The 24,958-nt window shown below is 45.9% G+C and overlaps 1 protein-coding gene across 1 annotated transcript; it reads right to left on the minus strand.

The window, feature by feature from the left end:
* Nucleotides 1–1,330: 1,330 nt before the first annotated feature.
* On the minus strand, nt 1,331–24,212 carry CUNH16orf78 (chromosome unknown C16orf78 homolog). Its single transcript, XM_052729521.1, has 6 exons — nt 23,915–24,212; nt 22,616–22,717; nt 22,000–22,126; nt 7,586–7,618; nt 4,827–5,073; nt 1,331–1,969 (listed from the first exon to the last, which is right to left on the minus strand). Exons 1-6 carry the CDS (start codon nt 24,062–24,064, stop codon nt 1,822–1,824), a joined length of 807 nt encoding a protein of 268 aa, XP_052585481.1. The 5' UTR covers nt 24,065–24,212; the 3' UTR covers nt 1,331–1,821.
* Nucleotides 24,213–24,958: the final 746 nt, after the last annotated feature.

The raw sequence follows: 24,958 nt of genomic DNA on the forward strand, positions 1-24,958 counted from the left end.
ACTCCCAAGGAACAGCTCATTGAGTGTTCATAGTCTCCCCAGTCCTGCATTCCACAGAGCTATCCCACTCTGGCTTCTAACACTGGAAGTTCCTGGCTGAAGGCTGTTACATGGGAATCAAGGTACAGTCCCTTGAGTTTTGCTACTTTTGCGTGGTGCTGTTTGTACGTTTTGACCTGGTTAACTTCTACATGGGTCCTGGTTTGTCTATAGTAGTCTGTTGTGTGAACAGACCCCAGGTCTTGTGCTGATGGGTCCAGACCTGATTCTAGCCTTTGGATACACCAAACAGGGCTGCTATGAACAGCTAGCATGTCTCTGGTGCCCACGTGAGTAAGTGTGCCGATGTGCACTAATAGGAAATGTTGGACCATGAGGCTGTTGCATGCCAACAAAACAAGGCTGCTATCTCTTCTCCCTGCTCTTGCTGTCAGTGGCCCCTCCATCCAGACTTAACTGCAGGTTCCTGACCTTTGTGTTCTCCTGGCAGCTGAGCCCTTGCATGCTCTGTTCTCTCTGCCTGCCCTTCCTTCTCTCATACAGATCCGGGCATTCTTGTTTCTCAATAAAAATAGTTCCTATTCTGGCGGTGGTGGCGCACGCCTTTAATCCCAGCACTTGGCAGGCAGAGGCAGGCAGATCTCTGTGAGTTCGAGGATGGCCTGGTCTACAAAGCGAGTTCCAGGACAGCCAGGGATGTTGCATAGAGAAACCCTGTCTTGAAAAACAAAAACAAAAACAACAAAAACAAACAAATGAACAAAAACCAAAACAAAAACAAATAACAAAAGTAGTATCTTCCTCTAGGAAGCCATCCTCCCTAGCACACTAAGATCTCCTCTCCAGGGATTTGACTCCATATTGTGCACAGGCTGCCCACCAGCTCACCCCTCTGTCTTAGGGACTACAAGCACCCTCTTGGGATTACCTACCCTGCACACTTTCCTGAGAGTTCGGGCTGTTCTAGCTTTCCCTTTGGGAACTTTGTGTTGCACACAGGTCCAGAACATGTGGGACAGAGCTTCTGGACAAGTAGACCTGCTTCTGTTGGTGGGACCTGGGGTCTCAATGGACCACAAGAGGAATTTAGCAAGCCATGCAACACACCTGGTGGGAAAAGAATGGATAATAGATAAAACTGGTGTTACCGTGAAGTCAGTCCTTACAAGAGAGGACATCAGCCACCAGCCCTAGGCCTACACATGGGCCAGTTCTCCACACAGCTATGTCCTTCATAGGGCAGTGCCATGTGTCTCCAGACAGGTGTTCAACTTTTTCTCTTCTCTGAAGTTCCTCTAGGGACTCAGAGCCCTATTTTCTTGCTCAAGAAGCGTTTTCTCCTAAGAAGCAGTTTGAAAAAGCTTTGTACTCCCCACTCCCATTTTGGTGTTTTGGACAGGGCCTCACACAGCCCCAAGTTGGCCTTGAACTTTTAACTCTTGGTTCCCCTGCTTCCACCTGTGCTGAATACAGGCCAATGCCACTGCACCCAGGAAACATTCTCAAGGAGCCTCTCTTCCCAGTCACTCCTGGGTTGATGCAAGGCGGAGCCAAAGACAAAGCTGACACCAGCTAGTGGTGATGCGTTTGACTTGTTCAACCCGTGTAGTTTAGGGAAGCCAATCCTCAGGGTGCTCAGACCACATGGGAGGAGCCTCCAGTGTGCAGTGCCAACTGGGGCAGTTTAGGGAAGCTAATCGTCAGGGTGCTCAGGCCACATGGGAGGAGCCTCCAGTGGGCAGTGTCGACTGGAGCAGTTTAGGGAAGCCAATCCCCAGGGTGCTCAGGCCACATGGGAGGAGCCTCCAGGGGGCAGCACTACTACAGTGCTGTGCTGTTACGATGTTCGAATATCTTCTTGGCGTCTATCTCGGCCTCTACCATGTGTGGGTGGATTTCCACATCCATCCCTGCATCCTTGCACAGCTTGATCAAGGTCTTGATGTTGTTCTTGGACAAACGCAGGTACCTTCAAGAGAAGGTAGGGAGAGGTGACAAGGAGTCGTGGGACCTGGCTTTCACTAAAAAAGGGTTGGCTGTGGGCTTGGTGTAGTAGTGCACACCCTTAATCCCGGCACTCGGGAGGCAGAGGCAGGTGGATCTACTGTGAGTTTGAGGCCAGCCTGGTCTACAGAGTGAGTTCTGGGACAGCCAGAACTACACAGAGAAACCCTGTCTCAAGAAACGGTGGGGATATGGGTTGGCTTTGGGCAGTAGGAGGTCGGCAAGAGACCTTGGCCTGACTCCCTGTGTCCCTGATAGAAGGTGGTAGGGGCTCATGGTACTGTAACTCTTGGAAATCAACCTGTTAGGCATCACCCTGGTTATCTGCAGAGAAAACAGGCCAGTTTTCATTGACTCAAGCATGAGGTCCATGGAAGTAAAGAGAAGCTATGTTACAGGAAGACAGATGCTCATTGGGGGAATGAGGAAGTCCATCAACAAAGTGACAATCTGGTAAAGAATGGGCCATCCCATTTGGAAGACTTGATTAAAATGGCATCAGGAAGAAAGAGGACATGGCTAATGTGGGATGTGGGTATGTGTTAATTTGGGTGGAATGTGGTATGTTAGGCACTGCGGCAGGAGGTGGATCTGAGTCAAGGCTGGGGGACTTGAGTGTGCATACACAGAGCTGCATGAACAGGCATACATGCCTTCCTTTAATTCAGTGCGTGTGTGTGTGTGTGTGTGTGTGTGTGTGTGTGTGTGTGTGTGTGTGTGTGTGTGTGTATTAAATCAAGGCCATTGATTTAAACTGTTTTCTAAAGCCTTGTAATCCTGACTTTTGCTGAGGAGTGAAATTGATCCCATCTGTGCTGTGTGTGGGATCCAGACAGAGTTCCTGGTTTCACTGTCAACCTTGACCTTGGGGCCAGCTTTATACTCAATCACTTCACCTGTCTGTCTGTCTGTCTATCTATCTATCTATCTATCTATCTATCTATCTATCTATCTATCTATCTATCTGTCTATCTATCTATCTATGCCGAGACAGGACCTCATGATGTAGCTCAGGCAGCTGAGACAATCCTCCTGTCTCAACTCCGGAGTGCTGGGATGATGGTGTGTGCTAATCTGCTGACTTCTTGGTCCCAGCTTTAGCAGAGGCTGGTTCTGGGGGACAGGGAGGAGCTGTGTTGTCATCACGGGGCTTCCTGCCTTGCCTGTGCTTGGGTTCTGCCCCTGTACTGCCTTGGCTGGTGGCCCCAGTTCCCTTGACCCCAGGGCAGCCTACCTGGGAGGTGTGGGTGGGTTGGCACTTTCACCTGTGGCTTCCTTAAGAGCCCATTCCACCATCTCACCCTTGTCTTAGGTGCCTCCCTGATGACTTTACAGATGCCACCTGCCCCAGTGTTCCTGCTCTCTCTGGGAAAGAAGGCACCATTGTGGAGCCAATTAGAGCTACATCATGGCTTGTCCCTGTGAGGAGGGCAGAGGTCAGGTGTGGCCTCTCATTGGCTCCATCCCTGCCTCATCTCAGTCTCCAGGAGCAATGGACAGCACACACCTGGGCACTGTGGCTGCTCTGTCATCCAAGATGGCTATATTGCTGCCAGCTTGTTGAGGGTGACCCTGTTATCCTGTGGCCTCGATTCCTCCTCAGCTAAAGGGTTTTAACCTTGCCTGTTACTCCTCATTAAGGATGACACCGGCCTTGGGTGTTTTCAGAGGGGAGACCTGGTGACACGGTATGGGTGGAGAGTGAGCCAGAGATAGGTGGGGCTGTGGCTTAGTGGTGGAACATTGCCTAGCTCCTGCAAGGACCCGGGTTCCATTCCAGCAGTGGAAAAGGAAGTGGGGAAGACAGAAACCAAACAGTTCATGGTTGTCTTGGGAATCTAACCCCAAACACAGCAGAAGGTCACTGGGGACAGTGACACTATGAGAAATGTCCCTTCTGGGCTCTGGTGTTTAAATACTTGGTCCTCCAGTGGATGGCACTGTTTGGGGAGGTTTAGGAGGGAGTGGCCTCAGTGGAGGAAGTGTGTAATTGAGGGCGGGCTCTGAGAACTTAAAAGCCTCACCCCACTTCTAGTTTGTACCCTGCTTCTTGCTTGTCTTTGGAGATACGAGCTCTCAGCTTCTTGTTCCCGCCACCAGACCCGCTGCTACCAAGTGTGCTGATGGACCTCCCGCCATGACAGACTCTCTCATCTCTCTGGAACCATAAACCCCAAATAACCCCCTTCTCATATAAGTTGCCTTGGTAGTGGTATTTACCAGAGCAATGGAAGAGCAACCAGTACAGATACTGTCGCTCAAATTCACCAGAGTGGAAGGACTCAGGGCAGTTTCTTTATGAGAAAAAAGCCGCAGGCAACCTGTGTTTTCCTTTTGATGAATCCCTATGGCTTCTGTTGTGAGGCAAATGGAAAATTTGGATTTCCAGTGGCAGAGCTCAAAATGGCAGCCCCCACCTGGCTGTCCATCAGGGGAATTTTAATAGGAGTAAATATATTGCTTGTAGCCTCTGGCAGTAAAGACTGCTGGGAAACCCAGGGTTTTAGCCTTGTAGCAATCCTTTGCCAGGTAGGGCCAGGTAGGGCTGAGCTGGTCCCCTCCATGTCCAAGAATGCATTCACACACTGCTGACTTAGGCCTGCCCCCTCCATGAACAAGTGTGGGTCTATGGTCTAATGTCCTAGGCCTGCCCCATCCATGTCTAAGTGTGGGTCTATGGCCTGATGTTCTAGGCCTGCCCCCTCCATGTCCAAGTGTGGGTCTATGGCCTGATGTACTAGGCCTGTCCTTTCCATGATCAGGCATGCATGCATTCACACACTGCTGTCCTCGGCCTGCCCACGCACCCCAGTGGTGCTTACCGGCAGCTCAGCACCTCCTCCGGCTTCAGCATCTTGGCTGACTCTATCTTGGGCTCTGTGCCCTTCTCCATGAGGCTCTTCAGCTTGCGATCATCAGGAGCCTTGCTTGACCAGTCTCTCAGCAGACCTACCCTCCGTGTGCCGAACATAGCGTCCTGAAGCACAGGGTCAACAGAGCTTTGTCTGCGGTACGGGCTTACTCGAGTGTTGTTTTCTAGGGCTATGACATCCTTGATGTCTAAGTCTGAAATTGGAAGATACCACCAGGGAGTTAGAGTCTGGGAGAGGTGAGAGTTGAGCAGGGTGGGGTAGTGGGAGTGGGAAAGAGGGAGCTAGAGGAATGAATGGGCTCCTCACAGCTCATCTGAGGTCTTGGCAAGAGCTCCCACAGGGCTGCACTTACCCTTCGCCCATCCTCCACTCTCCAGCCTTCCCAGCTGCCTTCCTACCCAGCTTCCCCCTTGCTCCTGGCTTTCAATTTTTTCTGTTCTCCCTTTGCAGAGGAGGTTTATCTAATGGGAATTAACTCAGAAGGAGAAGAAATCCGAAGAGGTGAGTGTTGAGCCGGGCTTAAAAGGGCAGCAGTTTATGGTGTGGAGACATGTTGCCGGTGGGATACATGTCAGGCAGAGGCACAGAGCACAACTGCATGGATATGGGAAACCGGAATGTCTGACATGACCCGAACACGGAGCTCAAGCCGGACACCATTTGTCCTTGCTTTATAGAACTACTGGAAGGCACATTCTGTTCATTCCACTTCTAATTGGTATCATTAGTGCAGAGAAAAGCCTATTGCTTCAAAAATACACTGCCACTTAGAATGTCTTGAGTTTTGCAAATATTTTGGAAAAATCAAAATACCTTCCTCCCAGTGTTTATAAGAACTACATATTCTTTTTGGCACACTGCATTTGACAGTCTGAAACAGTATGGGTGACAGGCTGAAGGAGATTACATTTCGGTCTCAACTTTAAAATGTCTTTAGCATCCCATCGCTTTGAATGAGATTAGCCAGTTATATTTATTTTATAATTTTTGCCTTTTATTTTATGTTTTCTTGAAACAGAGTTTCTCTATGTAGCCCTGGCTGTCCTAGAACTCACTCTGTAGACCAGGTTGGCCTTGAACTCATAGAGATCTGCCTGCCTCTGCCTCTCATATGCTGGGATTAAAGGTGTGCGCCACCATGCCCGGCTTTGTTATTCATTCATCTCCATTTTTTTTAAGTTGAAGAGTATCTTTTAACTTTATTTCCTATGATTGTTTTAGGATAAAATAGATGTCTCTAAAATCTTATGTTTTAGGAAGCTGAGGAGATGGCTCAGTGTTTAAAACCCCACATTGCTCTTTCAGAGGATCCAAGTTCAGTTCCCAGCACCCATGTCAGGTGACTCACACCCGCCTGCAACTCCAGCTCCAGGCATCTTCACCTTCTGGCCTCTGAAGACACTGTGCACACACATATGCAAGACCATACTCAGATATAGGTGCATATGCATAATTTGAAAAATAAAAATAATCTTTAAAATAAATACAATCTTTATGCCTTATGAAAACTTATTGTTGTGAAGTTTATAGGTGACGTTGACAAATAATTGGCAATCTGAGATTTATGTTGTTTAAATGTGAGTCTATATCATCTGTAACTGCATGATTGCATTCTCTAATGCACTTCCTGTTATAGCCTTTTCTTTTGGAAGAGGAATACTTAAAATTTCCTAAGTAATCATATTTTAGAAAAAAAATTATTTTTATTTTATGTGTATGAGTGTTTTGTCTGTCCGTCTGTATGTGTGAATGTACAGTGTGTGTGTGCCTGGTTCCCAAGGATGCCAGACACCCCTGGAACTGGAGTTACAGTTCTGAGCCACCATATGGGTGCTGGGACCCAAACCCCACTCCCCTATAAGAACGGCCAGTACTCTTAACCGCTGAGCCATCTCTCCAGCCCCGCCACATATTTAAAAGCGTTCTCTTGGATTTCCTCATCTCTGCTTGCCCTGTTTAGTTGCCATGTCTGGTGACTGTGGCTGTTTGTTCTTTAACATTTAAGAGTACCTTTCGCTGCTTTCTCGGGTCTCTTTCTACCCTGTCCTACATTTGCGTTTCCTTGTTATCTCCACCTTAGCCTTTGTTTTCCATTTTTAAAGTCACTTGGTTTTAAGGATGCATCTGAATTTTGACTTTTAAATCTACTGTTGCCTAATTTGATAGGCTTGCTTTCTTCTGTGGCATTTCCTGCAGACAGAGATGTCCATGACTGTGCATCTTAAATATCTCCAAACTTGCGGAGGCCATCCAGTCACCCTGATGTGATGCTGGTGTGCTTGAGGCAGGTTTATGAGCTATGGATTTTCCTCTGTAATCTAAAGGCACCGTGGCTTCCAGCAGCAGGCCAGGTTGATCCCCCCGCCCCCCAGCTTATAAGTAAACTTCTCTGTAAGCCTTCATGTTTTCACTAACAAAGTTCAGGAATTTCACCAGGATATGCCTATGGGGAATGGTTCCAGGCTCCCTGCGACGGTCAGTGGACTTGCCTAAGGTCTCAGATGGGTATGTACTAGCCTCAGAACACTTCATGCCCCATATGGTGTTCTGGCCTGTGGCTGGTCCCTGACAGGGTGACCGGGTTGGGAGGTCTCAGCAGTGTTTGCTTGTGCTGATGGGGTTGGTGCTATCCTCTGGGGGACATGGTCTTAGTGTCCTCTTTGAAAATCAGGGATCTTAGAGTAACAGCATATACTTTCCCGATCCTCTGTTCTCTGATCCTCTTCTGGATCCAGATAGGCCTACGGTGGAAAGAACGGCAACAACATTAAAGGTTGTGGCAATTCAGGGCTCTCTGGGGTCACTCTACTTTCACAACCATATCGTATACATTTAGCCAGTGAGAAAGCGAAAGGTCATGTATCCAAGACCCCCACATCTAATGCATGGTGAACCCAGGATGTTGGTGCCTTTTCCTGGAAGTCTGTTCTGACCTCTCTTTTAGAATAAAATGATCCCCACTTCTGGTACAGAGCAGAACAGATACGTTAGATGTTTCGAGGGCCACATCTGGGACTCCAGAGACGACTCTGCATCCATGTAGACAAAGTGTGCATGTGTACAACCATCACTCTTAGCCTTTCCCATTAGAAAAGCTCCCTTGGCCTAAAGCCACAGAATGCACACAGGCACCCAGTGACTGGCCACCAAAAGCTCTTCTTGCTAGTGTTCAGACTTCACCAGGATTCATTGTCATGGAATATGTTCCATGTTTTCCTAGGATCTTTCACTGGCCTCTATCCAGGGTGACCATTCTGAAATTCAAATCCAACTCGGTAGTTCCCTTCTTAAATCACTCCAGGGACTTGCCATTGTATTCCTTTTATTTTAGTCCATACATCTTTATTTGCAAATGTTCTTTGCAATGCGTCATTGGTCTTGTTTGAGACCTCTGACTTCTGCTACACTATCAATACTGGATCCTTACTGGGACTCCTCTTGGATATCCTGTTGCTGCCCTGTGTCATGGAGATCCTGCAGTTTTGGATATAAAGGGCCGGCCCCTTCACATGCTCCAGAAGTTCATAGGTGAGGTGGATCTTAGGGTGGGCCAACTCAGCCCTGAATCTGGACCTGGGTGGTAGCTGAGTTGGTCAGCCCACCAGCTCTCCCACATCCTCACTACCAGGGTGAGTTCTCCAGGACTGCCCTGGCTAGCTCACCCAGTGCCACAGGCAACAAGGCTGGATAACAGAAAGTGAGTGTTTGCCTTCCAACACAGTGAGAAACCTGGGCATCATAAGAGTCTGGGGCATTAAGACACTGGACAGCAAGCAACACGAGGCAGTGAGAGGAAATAAGAGTTCAGCCCGTGGCTGCCCCGCGCCACAGCAGGTACATCTTTGCAGGATAGCACGGTGGATCACGGAGGGGAAACCAGACAGCATCAGGAGATGCTCCTACAGATTGCTACAGAGCGTTGGAAAGCTCCTCTCAGCTCAGTCATCGTGGGGAAGGAGGGGGCACATTGACAGAAATAGATCAGAGCTGGGTGATGGTGGTGCACGCCTTTAATCCCAGCACTTTCGGGGCAGAGGCAGGTGGATTTCTTTGAGTTCAAGGCCTGTCTGGTCTACAGAGCTAGTTCTAGGACAGCCAGGGATACACAGAGAAACCCTGTCTTGAATAACAAAACAAAAAAGAAATAGCAGATTAGAGGGGAGTCTCATGTAGCCCAGGCTGGCCTTGATGTTATCCACAGGAAGATGACCTTGAATTTCTGATCTTCCTACTTCCACTTCCCGAGTGCTAGGATTACAGGTGTGTGACGTCATGCTTGGTTCTGTGTGATGGTGCTGGGGACTGAACTTAAGACTGTGAGTGTTAGGCAAGCACTTTACTGGTTGAGCCACATCCCCAGTCTAGAAATGTCTATTTAAACATACCATTATGCTCATCAAGGCATGAGTATGCTAGAGGAGATACAGAAGATTCAAAGTGACCCAAATTGAACTTCTAGAGATGAAAATATCAGTGTTCGAAATGAAAAACGTGTGAGATTAACAGCAGATTGAGCATTGCAGAAGAAAGGACTAGAACCTCAGCGGCGGTCAGGGACTATACGAAATAACTCATGAAGAGATAAGGCTGAAAGACAAAACTAGTGATCTGAGGAACTTCATGTGTGGTTGGGGTGTCTGAAAGACAGAGGGGAACAAAAAAATTAAAGAAATATTGGCAAAAATGTTGCAAATTTGATATAAACTAGAAACCAAGAGTCCTTGCAAACCTTGAACACAAGTGTAAGAATTATGAGGCCAAGGACGTCGAGGCTCAGCAATGGGGACCTACTCAGAGGAAAATCTTTAAAGAACGCCTAGAATGAGGTTCACCCAGCTTCAGAGGGCAGCCAGCTTCCAGTCTCTGCCAGCAGCCAGGAGGCCAGCAGGGGGAGGGGCTGATGGAGACCTGGGAGAAGAAAGACCCACAGCCAGGGGGGCGGGGTGGGGGAAGGTGAACTAAAGATCTCTTCAGATGTGCAAAGGCTGCAAGAGTTTATGTTCTTATTCAGATCTGTTGAAAGCCTCAAGGGGAGGAGAGTGATTCCAGTCGGAATTCTGGATCTATGCAAAGGAAGGAAGAACACTTGGGATGCAGGCAAATGCATGTCTTGCTTAAATGTGTTAAAACAAAACAAACAAGGGCTGGAGAGATGGCTCAGAGGTTAAGAGCACCGACTGCTCTTCCAGAGGTCCTGAGTTCAATTCCCAGCAACCACATGGTGGCTCACAACCACCTGTAATGAGATCTGGTGCCCTCTTCTGGCCTGCAGTCATTATACACAATAAATAAATAAATCTTAAAAAAAAAATAGTGTGAGTGCTACCATTAAAAAAAAAAAAAAACAAAAAACAAAAAAACAAAACAAAACAAAAACCAAACAAGAAACCCCCAGATCCCCATGATGCATTGTGGGTCTGTAACGTGGAGAACCGTGGTGCTGGCAGCACAACATGGAGGCAGTGAGGGCCACCAATGGAGCTCTGTCCTTGTAGATCCCCTTAGGCTAGCAGGAAGAGAACACGGTATGAGAAGTCAGGTGCATGTTCAGGCAAGACTCTATCACTCCAACAGTGCAAGAAAGATGGGACAGGAGCAAAATCACCCACAGGGGCAGGAGAAAAGCGAGCAGGAGCGGACAGAATCCTTTAGAAACAAATACCAAACTAGTGGTTTGCGAACCCAGCCTCGTCAGCAGTGCTAGTGTGTTCGCTGAATTGGACTTGATGTTTATCGCTTTGTTGAGGTATAATTGACAAATAAGTTGGCTTATATTTAAAGTGCAGATGTTGATTTGATGTACATGTAGATCAAGATATGACAACAGCAATCATGTTAACGCACCCAAAACCATGGCTACATTCTTTGTTAAGCTCAACTCTCTTAGTAAATTTGAAGTGTATAATATTGTATTTTTTATTATAATGTAGTGACTTCAAGTGTGTAATGCAGGGCTGCTAATTACACTCATCATGAATACATTGTATTAGATCCCAAGGGTAGGAGCATGGAGGTCTTTGTGCTCACACAAGCATTAGGGGAACCTGGGATGTTAAGCACAGAAGATTCTTCCTTCAAGGGAAGGAATGCAAAACCTGTTATACACCCAGAAGGCTGCAATGGACTATTTTCTAGCCTGGTGACCTTTGTGCTGTCTCTGTGGCTGGAGACTTTTCTGGCACAGGATGCCCCTAGACCCTTATCTTAATGTTCAGTCAATCTACAGAACCTATCTTTACAGACTTTACAGAGAGTTTCCATGTAATCATGTCTGATCTGCATTTCGCTTACTTTGTTCCTCAAGGAGATGTATGTATGCTTTGTTGTGCACGTGGGAATGAGTTAATTATCAGTAGAATAGTTTTCACCAAATTGTGCTGTACTTAAATATACCTAAAACAAACCCTCAGGGTCAGACTCCTGAGGTTTGAACCAACACTGGCTACTGAGTTGTGTTGAACCAGACTGCCTTCTTGCCTTCCGTAGCTTATCACTCTGCCATCCATGAAGGTCTCCGAGACCCGGGCACCCAAAATCTTTATCTTGTCCTGAACATCTATACCTTTGGCACGAATGTCCACATTTTGCCCCTCCAGGTTGTTGGCGACCAGCATTCTCCTACTTCTAGAAGCTCAAGCATTTAGATCCATCTAGACACAAACTTTCTCCAACCTTTCACTTAGCCCAAACCCTCTCAAGTCATTCATGTCGCTAATGACAGAGGTTACTTCTTTTTCATGCCTGACTAGCATTCCATTGCACGTACACATCTGGTTCCCCCTCCTCCGCTTTTAGTATTTTTATTTATTTATTTATTTATTTTTGTGTGTATGAATGTTTTGCCTGCATCTATATCTGTTTGCCATGTGTGTTCCTGGTACTTGTGGAGGTCAGAAGAGAGCATCGGATCCCCTGGAACTGGAGTTACAGGTGGTTGTGAGTCACCATGTGGGTGCTGGTAACTGAACCTTGGTCTTCTGTAAGAGGAGCCAGTGCTCTTAACCACTGAGCCATCTCTCCAGCCCCCACATCTGATTTTCTTACCCATACACACATCAGTACTTTTGTGGTGCTGCCTTGAAGGAATGAGTCCATCAGTGTCCCCGAGATCCACTCTCTTTTCGCCTGGCTGTGTATCACGTGTGGGATAGGTGTATCAGAGGGCAATGCATTTTTTAATTTTTAAAAGGAAGTTTCATGTTTTCCAAAACACTCTGCCAACTTACAATCTTACCAGCAGCATTAGGCTCTCTTCTTCCCACACCCTCACTGACACTTGCTTTACTTGTTTTTTGATACTGGCCGTCCTGTGAAGTATAAAGTGCTATCCTCTGTGGCTCTGGCTTTTCTATTACTTAGGGTTTTCTAGAGGAACAGAACTTACAGAATGAATCTCTCTATACATCTGCATAGCTCTCTCTACATATTTATTAGATATTATATCTCTCTATATAATACATATTTTATAAATAAAACTTATTATTCTAATAAATACATGTTTATATATGATATATAGACATATATACACATATGATATATAATATTAGAATATATAGACATATATAATAGACTATATATTATATAGAGAGACATATATATTGTACGTATAAAGGGGATTTATTAGAATGGTTTACAGGCTGTGGTCTAGCTAGTCCAACACTGGCTGTCTACCAACAGAAAGTCCCAAAATCCAGTAGTTGTTCAGTCCATGAGGCTGGATGTCTCAGCTTGTCTTCAATACTTCAATGCTTCAGCATCCTGAAGAAGTGGGCTCTAGTGCCAATGAATGAAGGGCCTTGCTAGCAAGAGTGAGAGCAAACAGGCAAAGGCCAAAGACTCCTTCCTCCATGTCCTTTCCATAGGCTGCTAGCAGACGGTGTGTCCCAGACTAAAGATGGATTGTCCCACCTCGAAAGACCTGGATTAAAGGTGGCTCTTCCCACCTCAAAAGATCCGGATTAGAAGTGGGTCTTCTCAATTCAAGTGACTTAATTAAGAACAATTCCCTCCCAGGTGTGCCCAGGCATTTGGGTTTTAGCTAATTCCAGATGTAGTCAAGTTGACAGCCGAGAATAGCCATCACAGCTCCCGGGAGGTGTGTGATACGGATTTGACTTGCCTTTCCTGGTAGCTAGTGGTTCTGAGCCTGCTCTCACAAGCTTGATGTGTGTGTGTGTGTGTGTGTGTGTGTGTGTGTGTGTGTGTGTGTGTGTGTGTGTGTTTTGCCAGTAATTCAGCAGCCATGTTTAAAAGCATTTCAGCTTTTGCTGTTGTCCATGAGTTCGCTGCATACTTGGATGTTGTGTTACTCAGTTTTTCTGTCACCATGTAAATACCTGAGAAAATTAACTTGAGGGAGAAAGGATTTATTTTTGGTACATGGCTTCAGACAGTCTTCTGTCAGCTGTCTCTACTGTTTCTGGGCCTGTGGTGAAGAAGGGCATCATGAGCCATTCATCTTATAGTAGTCATGAAGCAGAGTGGGCTGGGGAGTTCTTGGGGAGCAGGGTCACCTTCCCAGCACACGCCCAAATGGCCTACATCCTCTATACTCCACTTCCTGTTTTCCAATACTGCCCACCAATGCCTTTGTGTCAGGGGCTGGGGAGATGGCTCAGTGGTCAAGAGTTCTTCCTGCTCTTACAGTTTGGTTCTCAGAGCCTATACCAAAAGACTCACAACTGCCTGTATCATCAGCTCTTGGGCTCTGATGCCCTCTTCTGGCCTCCCTGGGCATGACACACAAGGCATACATGCACATATATATACGTGTAAATGAAAATAATAAAAATTTCCTTTTCAGAATTTGTCAAGAAATACGATATCATATTAAGCAAAATAAGCCAGAATGACAAAAACAATAATATTTTCTCTCATGTGGCTACTAAATTTTATGTGTATATGTATGTGTGTATTTATAAATTCATTTTTGTTTAAACATGAATGAAAGTAGATGGGGGCTCTCTGGGAAAAGAAAGACTAGCAAGGAAAGGGTACAGAGGGTGGATGTGGTCAAAATATATGATATAGTTGACAATGTGTTTATTCATCACCCATTGCTGTGGGTGATGAATACATACCAATAAAACAGAAAGAAAATCAATTTGAATTTGTTTAATTTTAACTTTTTGTTTGTTTTTGAAGTCTTTTTAAGGTTTTATGACCATGACATCTAAAAAGAGATGATTTTATTCCTTTCTTTCTGATTTTGGTCTCTTGTATTTCTTTTTCTTGCTTAATTGCCCTGGCCAGGGTGTCCTGTATCATGGCGAGCAGCAATGGTGAGTGGGCACCCTTGCCTTGTTCCTGGCCTCAAGGAAAATCTTTCAGCTTTTCACAGAGTGTGGTTTTAGCTGTAGGCTTGTGATGTGTGGTCTTTGCTCTGGTGGGGTGAATGTCCTATGATTTATTGAGCATGTAGCATAAACTGATGTTGAATTCTGACAATTCACACTTGACCTGATTTCTGTTCTTCATTCTGCTGGTGCAGTGCACCGTGTGTGGATTTTCGGGTACTGACCATCCCTCCATGTTGGGGGTAGCTTGTGCTTGGTTGTCGTGCGCAGTTCATTCTTGTGTGGTGTTAACCCCAGCTTGTACCATGGGCAGTAGCCTGTGAGGTTTTTTTCTCCTGTTGCCTTTTTTTATCTGGACTTGGTACCAGGAGATGAAGACCTTGTAAAATGGGCTTGGGATATTCTCTGCTCTTCAGTGTCATAGAAGAGCTTGAGAAGGATCTGCATTGATTCTCATTTAAACTCTTGATAGCCTCCCCGTGAACCACCAGGCCCTGGGCCTTTCTTCGATGGGTTTTGTTTATTGATCCAATCTCCTTGCTGTTGTTCTGATTCTTCATGATTCAATTTTGACAGGTTTCATGTTTCTAGAAATGTCTTTCTTTCAGGCAGTAGCCTATTGCTACACAGCCATCTATAACCTTTCCTTATATCCTTTGCTCTTCTGTGGCATCTGCAATGTAAACAGTAGACTTTTTATTTGCAGATTCTCCTTTTTTGTGAGTCTAGCCAGGGATTTATCAATTGTTCATCTCTGAAAAATCAACTGTTAGTTTCATTGATCATTTTATTGTCTAAGAATCTATATAGTAAGTATCTTTATTATTTATTTTGTTCTATTAACTTGGGCTTGCTTTTTCCCCATTTACTTGCAGTTTTCTCTTTCTGTAGCATGGTACCTGTAGTGAGTGCAGTTTCAGGGCCCCCCCCCCCCCACCCCTGAGCCTTGGCATGCTGGGCCTCCGTTCTCATGTATCTCTGGATTTGTACCACATGCTTTGGACTTCTGTGATATCCTGGTTGTTCAGAAGAGTGCTGTTTAGTTTACCACTTTCCTCTGATTCTAGTTGAATGCAAAGAAGACACTTCCATGAGTCTGAGGCCTAATGCTCTATCCTGGAGAGTCTCCATCGTGCTTGAGGAGCATGCGCAGCAGCTGGTGGCAGACAGACGGGATGCTCTGTATGCATCTATTAGGTCCATTGGTCTTGTGTTTTCCAATCTGCTGTTTCCCGATTGATTTTCTGTCGAGATGATGTATTGTTTCCCCCTCTTTAGGTTATTAAGTCCCCCACTATTATTGTCTTGCTATTTACTTCTGCTTTCAGTGCTGTTAACATTTGTTTTATCTATTCAGGCAATCCAACAATGGACACAGAGATATTTACAACTGTTAGGTCTTCTGACGAATTGACCTCTTCATTGTTATATAATAACCTTCGTGGTCTATTTCATCTGATGCCAGTGCAGCTACCTCCCGCCTTTTCCATTTACACAGAGTACCTCTCTTCCAGCCCTTTACTTTCAGCCTATGTGTGTTCTTAAAAGTTCAAATGAGTCATAGCTAGATTTTTGAGCTACCCAGCCACTCTGTTTGGATTAGCAAATGCTATAGTTTACATGTGCCCCCCAAATTCCCATGTTGGAATCTTGCTCCTCCATCGGGTGGGAAGTGGGGTGTGCTGGGAAATGCCCGACTACCATTGTCAGGAGAGCATGCTGTCGTGCAGTGAGTCCATCCTCCACGCTTCCTCTCCTGCACACACCAGCTGCCCTTTGCCCTCAGCTGCATGATAATGTAGCTCAAAAGCCCCGAGCAGGTGCTGCTGCGGGCATGTTCTCGGGCCTTGTATTCTCCCAAGTGAGGTAGATAACCCTTTCTTCACCCGTGTGTGGTGCTGTTACAGCGACACAAGATGGACTGGGGTGACTTTGCTTTTGTGTTTAAGGACAAGGACTTACCATTACTGCTTTGTCTTTGACAGCTTGGACATCCTCTGTTCCTTTCTTCCTGTCTTCCCTTGTGTGTTGATGACACCTTGCTGTGCTGTGTTTTGACCCCTTTCTCTTCGTATCTTGCATATCTACTAGAGGGCTTTCTTCTGTGGTTACCATGAGGCTTACTGCAACCATTTGACAGTTACAACACTCCATTTTAAGCTCCTAACGTTTAGCCTTGATGGCATACAAATGGCTTCTCCCTGTGGTGCTGGATGTTGAACCTCAGCCTCCTGTGCTAGGCAAGGGCTTTGCCACTTAGCTGTCCCCCAAGCCCAGAATTTTATATTTTTAATCTTGTATATTCGTTAGCAAAGCATTGTAATTATAGTTACTTTTTTCTAAATATATTGAAATTTATTAACCTTTCTTGGGGAAGTAATAACTCCACTTTATAATTATAAATACCCCATAAACTTTGTTAGTGGACACACAAGCTAATGAATATATAACTGACAATGAACTCCCACACAATGGAAGAAACATAATAACTTGATATGTTCTATAGTTAGTGTAAATATGTACTAATATTATGAAGTCAATTATAAAAGACAAAAATATTTAAAATGTTGCCCTTACTAGATATAATTATATCTCATAGTTATAGCTTTTAAAATGTTGGATTTTGGGCTGCAGAGATGCCTCATAGTTAAGAGCACATACTGCTCTTGCTGAGGACCTGAGTTCGGTTTCTGGAACCCCAAATCAGGTGGCTCACAACTGCTATAATGCCAGCTCAAGGGGATCTGACACCTACTGCCTCCTTAGACACCTGCACTCATGTGCACATGCCCACATATGGACTACACACCACACAAGTACACATAGTTAAATCTAAAAAAGATGTTTACCTTTGAACTTTCATTCCAGCCTTGGACATGATTTACAAACAACCACTACAACACTACAGAATTCTGAGTTTGACTATATAGTTACTGTTAGTCGGGAGATTTTTACATTCATTATTAAGTATGTTGTTAATACATAGCATCTTATTTCTGTTGAGAAACAACCCTGGTTGTAATATGAATGAACTCTCTCAAATTTTGCCCATTTCAGGAAATACCTACTGCCCTCATCCTCTTTTTCCTGAGATAGGGTCTCACGTAGCCCAGTTTGGCCTTAGCTTATGACTCTCAGAGTTCCGGCCCTGAGTGCTGGGATTACAGGCATGTACTACCATGTCTGGTTGTCTCTTCCATTTCTCTTTTTTCTCTTTCTTTTTTCCTTCCTTCCTCCCTTCCTCCCTTCCTCCCTTCCTCCCTTCCTCCCTTCCTCCCTTCCTTCTTTTCTTACTTTTTTTCTTTGAGACAGGGCTTCTCTGTGTAACCTTGGCTGTCCTGGAACTCTCTCTGTAGATCAGGCTGGCCTCAAACTCAGAGATCCACCTGCCTTTGCCTCCTGAGTGCTGGGATTAAAGGCATGTGCCATCACCACCACCCGGCGTCTCTTCCATTTCTAAAGCACAGCTTTCATGGGTATAGTACTTTCGGATGTCAGATGTCTCTTTTTTCAATATTTTGAATACATCCTCTACATATGTCCTGCTCTACAGCATTTCCATTTAGAAATTCATAGTCTTATGGAAGCTCCCTGTGTATGAAAAGTTACTTTTCTGTTGCTTTCAAACTCTTTGCATAGACTTGGGATTTAATGTGTCTTGTCTTGGTGTAGATGTTTTGGGGTCTCATGAATCGAAGATTTTTCTCTCCCTGAATTTTGGAAGTTTTTATTCTTTTTTTCTTGTTTGTTTGGAGACAAGGTGTCTTTCTGTAGCCTTGGCTGGCCTGAAATTCGCTATGTAGACCAGGCTGGCCTTCGACTCACAGAGATCCTCCTGCCTCTGTCTTCTGAGTGCTGGGATTAGAGGTGTTCATCACCATGCTTCCTTATTTATTTCTTAGATGACCTTCCCTGGTCTTTTGTCTTTTTCTCAGACAGCCACGCTGCATGTATTATTTGATTTTCTTGAAATTTCTATTTGTCTCTCTCACTAGATAATTTCAAAAGTGTCTCTGGATTGAGGAATCTGTATGTTCTCTGTGTGCAGTTAAAACACTCCATTGCAGGACACTGTGTGTTCCTCAGTCCCTCAGATTTCTGGTTTTTGTCTTTTAAAGTGGTTCTGTTTCTTTGCCGCACTTCTCATTTCATTCAAATATGCTTTCTCTCATTTCATTCAAATATGCTTTCTCTCATTTCATTCAAATATGCTTTCTCTCATTTCATTCAAATATGCTTTCTCTCATTTCATTTTGTTGCCTCTTTTGTTCCTTAGTGTCCTGTTTGTTTTAATTGAAGATTTTTTTATACAGTGTATTCTGATCAGTTTCTTCTCCCTCATCTCAGATACATCCCAGATTCTTCCCTTCCTTCCTTCCTTCCTTCCTTCCTTCCTTCCTTCCTTCCTTCCTTCCTTCCTCCTTCCTTCCTTCTTTCCTTTTCTTTCTCTTTATAGAAATCAAAAAAGACAAAAGAAACAAACAACACCAATTTAAAAAATAAACAAAGAAAAAGCATGGGACACACACACGCTCACACATACACTCACACACAGACACACACTCACACAGACACACACAGACACACACACACCACCACCACCACCACCACCACCACCGCCCAAATAGAACCCGTAAAAACACAAAATTAAAAATCATAATATACAAGCAGAAGACCAGTAAGGTAAAAAATTCCCAGACAAAGCAATAAATATGAGACAAAAACCTTCAACAGTACCATTGAGTTCATTTTGTGTTGGCCATCTATCTCTGGGGCCTGCACTTAAGTGTGGTTTATATACCCAGTGAGACTTCATTGGAGAAAACTTACTTTTCCTTTGTCGGTGACTGTCAGTTGGAGATAGCTTCTTGCTTAGGGATGGACGCTTGTGTCCACCTTCCCCCTCAGTGCCGGGACCCCATCTGGCTTGGAGCTGTGCAGGGCCTTGCACATGCTGCCTCCGTCTCTGTGAGTTCACATCTGTGTTGGTCCTACTGTGTTTAGAAGGTCTTGTTTCCTTGGTGTCCTCCATCCTCACTGGCTCTCACACTCTTCTGTCTCCTCTTGCACATAGCTCCTTGAGCCCCCAGGGCAGGGATTTGGTGGAGACATCCCATTGAGAACTGAGTGTTCTAAGGCGCTCTCTGTGCATTATTCACTTGTGGGTGTTTGTATTCGCTCCCATCCACTGAAGGAGGAAGCTTCTTTGATGATCGTTGCCCTAGAGTTCATTAAGCTTTAGGAAAAATTGTTCTGAATTGTTTTTCAATCAGTTCACCGATCTTCATTTCTTTGTGGTAAGTCGTCCCTCATTTGAGGTTTATTACTTTTCTATGGCAATGTTATGAAGAAAATCACATTAAACATAAACACACAAATTAGTTAGGAAGGGAAATGTGGCAGCCATGGGAGTCACAGCTGCAAGAGGACCGTTCAGTGGAGGACCAAGCGCAAATAAGACAATAGTGGCGGAGACACAGATGAAGCATAAAGGTGGGAGAAGCCACAAGACCAGTCTGTGAAGGCTGGAGGAGCAGGCCACCAGCCAGGCGCTTTCTGCTTGGGCCATTACACTGTCCTCCTCTAAGGTGAAGGCACACGAAGCTTGTTGAGCCTGTATAGTTCAAAGATGTAACGGGAGGTGGGCGTGTATCTGGCTGCCTCCTCACCGTCGTGTTTCCTGGTCCAGGTCCTGCCTGCTTGTCTGAGGCAGCTTGCAAGACTACATGGGAGGATGTCTGTACTGTGGCTAAGCTCAGCTTGGCCCAGTCCTGGATGCCGAATGAGGACAGGTTCAGGTGCTTCTTAGCTGCCTGGACCCATTCACTGCCCTCTAGTGGCTATGGGCTGTTATCCATCAGAAGCAAGACTTCCCTACTCTCAGATATGGTACATTTGTCTCGGATGGTGAGGAAGAGAATAAGAGGACAACAGGGGATCACGCTGCCTGCCAGTCAGCCTTCATGTCTCCATCCTGTACAGCGAGGTGAAATTACCCATGGTCAGGATGTTTTTTTAGGGAAGGGACTAATTTTGTTTAGGAAAATGTCTTCATCGCATACTTTATGAATGAGACAGAAGAAACCAAGGAAGAGACTAATTTTCTTTAGGAAAATGTCTTCATAGCATACTTTATGAATGAGACAGAAGGAACCAAGATCAGAGTAAGCAAAAAGCCAGTGGCACTGAGTGGGCTGGGGAGTGCAGAGGTGGAGGCACGGGTGGAGGAAAGAGAGGGGAGGAAGAGCCTTCGAGGACTGGAACTACGCTAGAGGCTCCTTAAGCAGACTTCTGCTCTCCATCAGTGATGAACACCAGTGCTTCTGGTCGCCTCGCTCGAAACTCTGCCTGGAACTTTCAGAAAACCCCAGGAAGCTTTCCTTACTGGCAAGTGCAGCTAAGAAAATCTTTGGGGGGTCAGGAGACAAAGGACTCTGAAGAATGAAAGTGGGGTCTCCTGACCAGCCCCTGATTTGTGCGCACTCTTCCTCTGTGATGTGATTCTTAGCCTCTGCTGACCCCCAAAGTTTCAGTGAACTCTGCTCACACACAAAGGCTTCCCGTGAGGAGTCTGGGAAGAAATCACAGTAGCAAGACTACTGTGTGTCTCAGTTTCAGGAGGCAGGGAAAGGGGGTTCTGCTGGAAGCAAGATCTAAGGAAGCTCACGAAGCCAACAGGGCCCCCATAGTGGCAACGGTGGCAGTGGGGGTCACAGACACTGCGACTGAAGTACGGAGCTTCTCATCTTGATTTTATTTCTCCAGTAACTTTTTAATACAATTTTTAGAATAATTAAGAATTTATGTAACTTTATATAGTAAGAACAATTAGAATAGCTTCAAAGAAAATGAAGAGGGCTTCTAATACCCTTCACTTGGTTTTCTTGAATGCTCACGTCTAATACAACCACAGTGCCTTTACTAAAAGCAAGGGATCTACAACTGACAGTTTGCAGGGCTTCTTTGGGTTAGATGAATGTCCCATTAACGTGATGCTGTGGGTTCAACTCAGAGTCCTCTGGTGCTCTTAGCACCACAGGTCCTCTGTCATACTAAACTGTGACAGACCAGAGGCTTCCGTTTGCAGACCACGGCTTTGGTGTACTAAATGAAAAGTTGGGGAAAGTGTTTGTTTTGAGACACAAAAGTGTGCCAAGCTCCTGCCCACTTTCCACACAGGCATGTAGGAATACCTTCCGGATTCTACTTTCGCCATAAGCTCGTGTCCCAAGAGACCAAGCACACCCAAACTTAGTGTTTCTGTTTTCCAATCCTCTGAGCACTTCTGTGTCAGGCTGATTTACAGGCCCTGGATCACTGCAGGCACACTACAGAGAAAGTAGGGTCACTATACCATTTTATATGTGACAAACCTAGACCCGGAGCGGAGGGCATGTCGCGCATGATACAACTGAGTGGTGGAGCAGGACTGTGAACTGGAACTCAGACCTTTCTCTTTCTGGGGATGGACACTACTTGGCAGATGTCAGGTCACTAGGATGGTACCTTCTGTAGTAGACATTGTCATAGTGTTTAACTTAGGAAATTTGGAACTCATGGAGGCAGTGTCACCAAAATAATTCAGGACCGAGCAGCACACTGTGCTGGATCCCTGAGAATACTGGGGGATAAATGGAGCTCATCAACCACTCCCTCCTATCCAATGCCACCCTGGGAGTGATTCCCCAAGGACCCTGCATGCGGGGTCCTAACTCTTACTTACACAGGTTTCAATTGACATGGATGGGCAGCTCTTCTGCTGCCTCTGAGAAATTGGATCAGGGAGGATCAGTTCTGGTACCCCAGGGCCCAGGTTGTCTTCTTACCAGACTTCTTAAGGCCATCCCTGCTGAAGGCGGTGGACATCATGTTCAGACGCTTGCCCTTTACATCTGTTACATACCCCCTCTGGTAACCGGCAGGGAGCTTCTTGATGGCATTTGGATCTTGATTCTTGGAGTCAGGAGAGAAATTATGCTGAGCATCCTCCAAACCCAAACAGAGAAATTTCCAGTTTGCTCAAGGACTTGCCCTGGGCCCAGGAAGAGTTTGAGGGGGCAGTGGTGCCCTCTGTGTTGACTTACTGAGACTTCATTTTTATTTTGCCTTATCTCCTAGGGGTACATACAGCCCATGCCTGCAGGCAGGTCTGGGATACCCTCTAGCTACAGGGCTGAGTGCTCCCATGGCTCTCTATGCCCTGGCATCCTTGAGTGTGGAGGGACGTGGGAGGAGGAAGGTGAGACACTTGTCCTGAAACTGGACCTCAGGAGAGTAGGGATTGTTGGTCAAGCAGCACGAGGTGGGGTGGGGGGTGCATACAGGAGACTTATTTATTGAGCTGTCATTACAGGACAGAGAGGATCTTGGGGCCTTCATAAACCGTGTGGCTAGACACCACAGCAGAGCAGCAGCTGTGGGGGAAGCTGGAGGGGTGATTACCTTGTTGAAGGTCACCTTGCGGCCCTCTTTGTCCTTCTTCTTAGCCCCTGGGCCTTTCTTCCCTGCCTTCTCTTCTGCACGGTTCGCCTCTTCGATCTTTTTCTAAAAAAGCAGGAGAAAGGGCTCTGCAGCCACCCTGTGAGGGTTCCACCTGCTGTCCCTAAATAGGAGAACAGTTCTGGCAAGTGGCAAATGACCTCTTAGTACCTACACTCTGAAGTCTCTTGTCTCTTCACTGTCTCTTGGTCTCTGGACTACCCCTAGCATCTATCCCTGGTACCTTTGTCAACATTCCAGAATGACCTCTGTGTGTGTGTGTGTGTGTGTGTGTGTGTGTGTGTGTGTGTGTGTGTGTGCGCGCGTGCGTGCTGTGCACCTGGCTAGGAGCAGGAGGTGACAGTAAATATTGGCTACAGATGAGTCCATCCTTAGTCATGCTCTCTTCACCCATTTGCTCTGGGACAAGAGGCCATAGGAAGCATCCTCTGCAGCTGGGAGATATGGGATCTCAGTATCTTCTGAAGAGGGTACCACTTTCCATAGGCCTAACTTGATTTTCACAAATGATGGACCCAGGGGACCTAAACTCTGGGGGGTAAGGCAAATTTGGTACCTAAGACTCCCAATGAAAGAGGAATGGGCTGGTGAGAGCAGCCCTTCATGTGGGGGAGGACTCAGGTATATGCTGGTAGGAGTCTCAGTGGGGGGACGGCAGTAGGAATGAATGATCTATGCTGGAGTCATCGGGAGGAAGTGGAGGCTTGGAACAGTGGGGAGGCCCCTAATTTGCCCACGTGGAGACCCCATAAGCTAGTGCTCAGGACTATTTCTAACACTGACAGGTATTAGCAATGCCCACAGATTGACCTAGTGTTAGGCAGACTTCTTCCTCACCACAGACCCTGACTCAAGTGCCTTCTAGAGCGTCTACTTCAGAACATTTGCATTTGAGCAATCTCTTTCTCTTCCCCTCTCAAAGAGAACTCTGTTAGCCACACCCTACATTTTCTATAGTGAAGCGTCTTTCTCAAGGACCTGAAGCCATCTCTTAAAATATGGCCACCAGGAAAGACTGGAACCCTGAAGTCATGGTTGAGAAGAAGCCCAACCATGACAATTGCCATTAGGAGACACAGACAGCCCAACCAGGGTGAGTGGTCTCACCTCTGAACTTACCCACTGGCTTACCCCAGTGTTTAAAAAATGATCCCCCTTTGCTAGGGGGTGTTGAATTTCAATTCTCTCTCCTGTTAATAATCTCGCATAAAGTCTTCCAGCAATTTCTTCCAACGTACACACCTGGAGGGCACGCTTCTTCTTGCCCTGCCTCCTTTCCAGCCACTCCAGCACCCGGGTGAGGTCAGACATCCGCCTCTCCTCAGCCGTCCTCCAGACAGACTTCCTTTCAGTGGGCATCAGATCCTTGAGGTCTCCTAAGTCTTGTGACATGCTGATATCTTAGCTGTGCCCACAGGAGAGACTGGTACTCTTTTTGTCGTGATCCCTGGGTCTGCTAGTGTGGTGACTTAGAGGTAGGTAGGATGTGTCCTCTGGATGTAATGATAAAGGGCGGAGTTGGAAGCAGATGGATGTTGGCCTGGGGGATAGAAGGCCTGGACAGTGATTGTGAGGTCACTGCTGACTTAGCAACCATCCCCTAGGTCAGGGGTAGGGGTGGAGGTAGGATGTAAGCTACCTCCCACTCTTTCCCATGAGTTCACCCCCATCTTGACTACTGTCTCCCCTGGATTCTGCCGTGTTCTCCTTGACAGCCTCTCTGTTCAAGTTATGTGAGGGATGACTTATAGGAGTGGAGATGACTCCCAGGCTGCCGCTTCACCGAAAGCTCACCTTGAGTGACAGCTCACACACACGGCAACCCAGGAGCTCTCTGCTCAGCTTCTGGCAGACTGCTAGTTCAGCGAGCCTCTTCCAAGCAGCTCTGGCTCCTCTTTTGTTCCCCAGCAATTGTTTTATTTTCAAGATTTAAATTTTTTCTGAGATAATGTAGTTACTCATTTCCCCTTTCCCCTTCCTCCCCCAGACCCTCCCACATACTCCCCGATTGCTCTCTTTCAAATTCATGGTCTCTTTTTCTTTAATTGTTATGATTATATATGTAATGTACATTCCTGTTATAGATATTTATGTATTATGTGTACATATTATATACATATATGTATGTATATATATTCTTAAATACAAAAATACCAGTTTAGTCTATATAACATTATGGGTATGTGTGTTTTCAGGCTAACATTTGGTATTGCATAACCAATTGCTGTGCTCTTCCTTGGGGAAGATGTCTCCTGCTTTCTGCATTCCTTAGTTACCTGTAGTTCT

Source organism: Peromyscus californicus, unplaced genomic scaffold (genome assembly GCF_007827085.1).
Source record: "Peromyscus californicus insignis strain IS unplaced genomic scaffold, ASM782708v3 Scaffold_8__1_contigs__length_139910024, whole genome shotgun sequence".
NCBI classification, from domain to species: Eukaryota; Metazoa; Chordata; class Mammalia; order Rodentia; family Cricetidae; genus Peromyscus; species Peromyscus californicus.

Excerpts from the sequence above, each read along its gene's own strand:
- CUNH16orf78 (XM_052729521.1), bottom strand. The coding sequence starts at position 24,064 with ATGTCACAAGACTTAGGAGACCTCAAGGATCTGATGCCCACTGAAAGG. Across the intron at positions 22,127-22,615 it reads GCAAGGTGACCTTCAACAAG|AATCAAGATCCAAATGCCAT; the intron begins GTAATCACCCCT and ends CCTGACTCCAAG. Across the intron at positions 7,619-21,999 it reads GGATGGCCTTAAGAAGTCTG|GCCTATCTGGATCCAGAAGA; the intron begins GTAAGAAGACAA and ends TTTCCACCGTAG.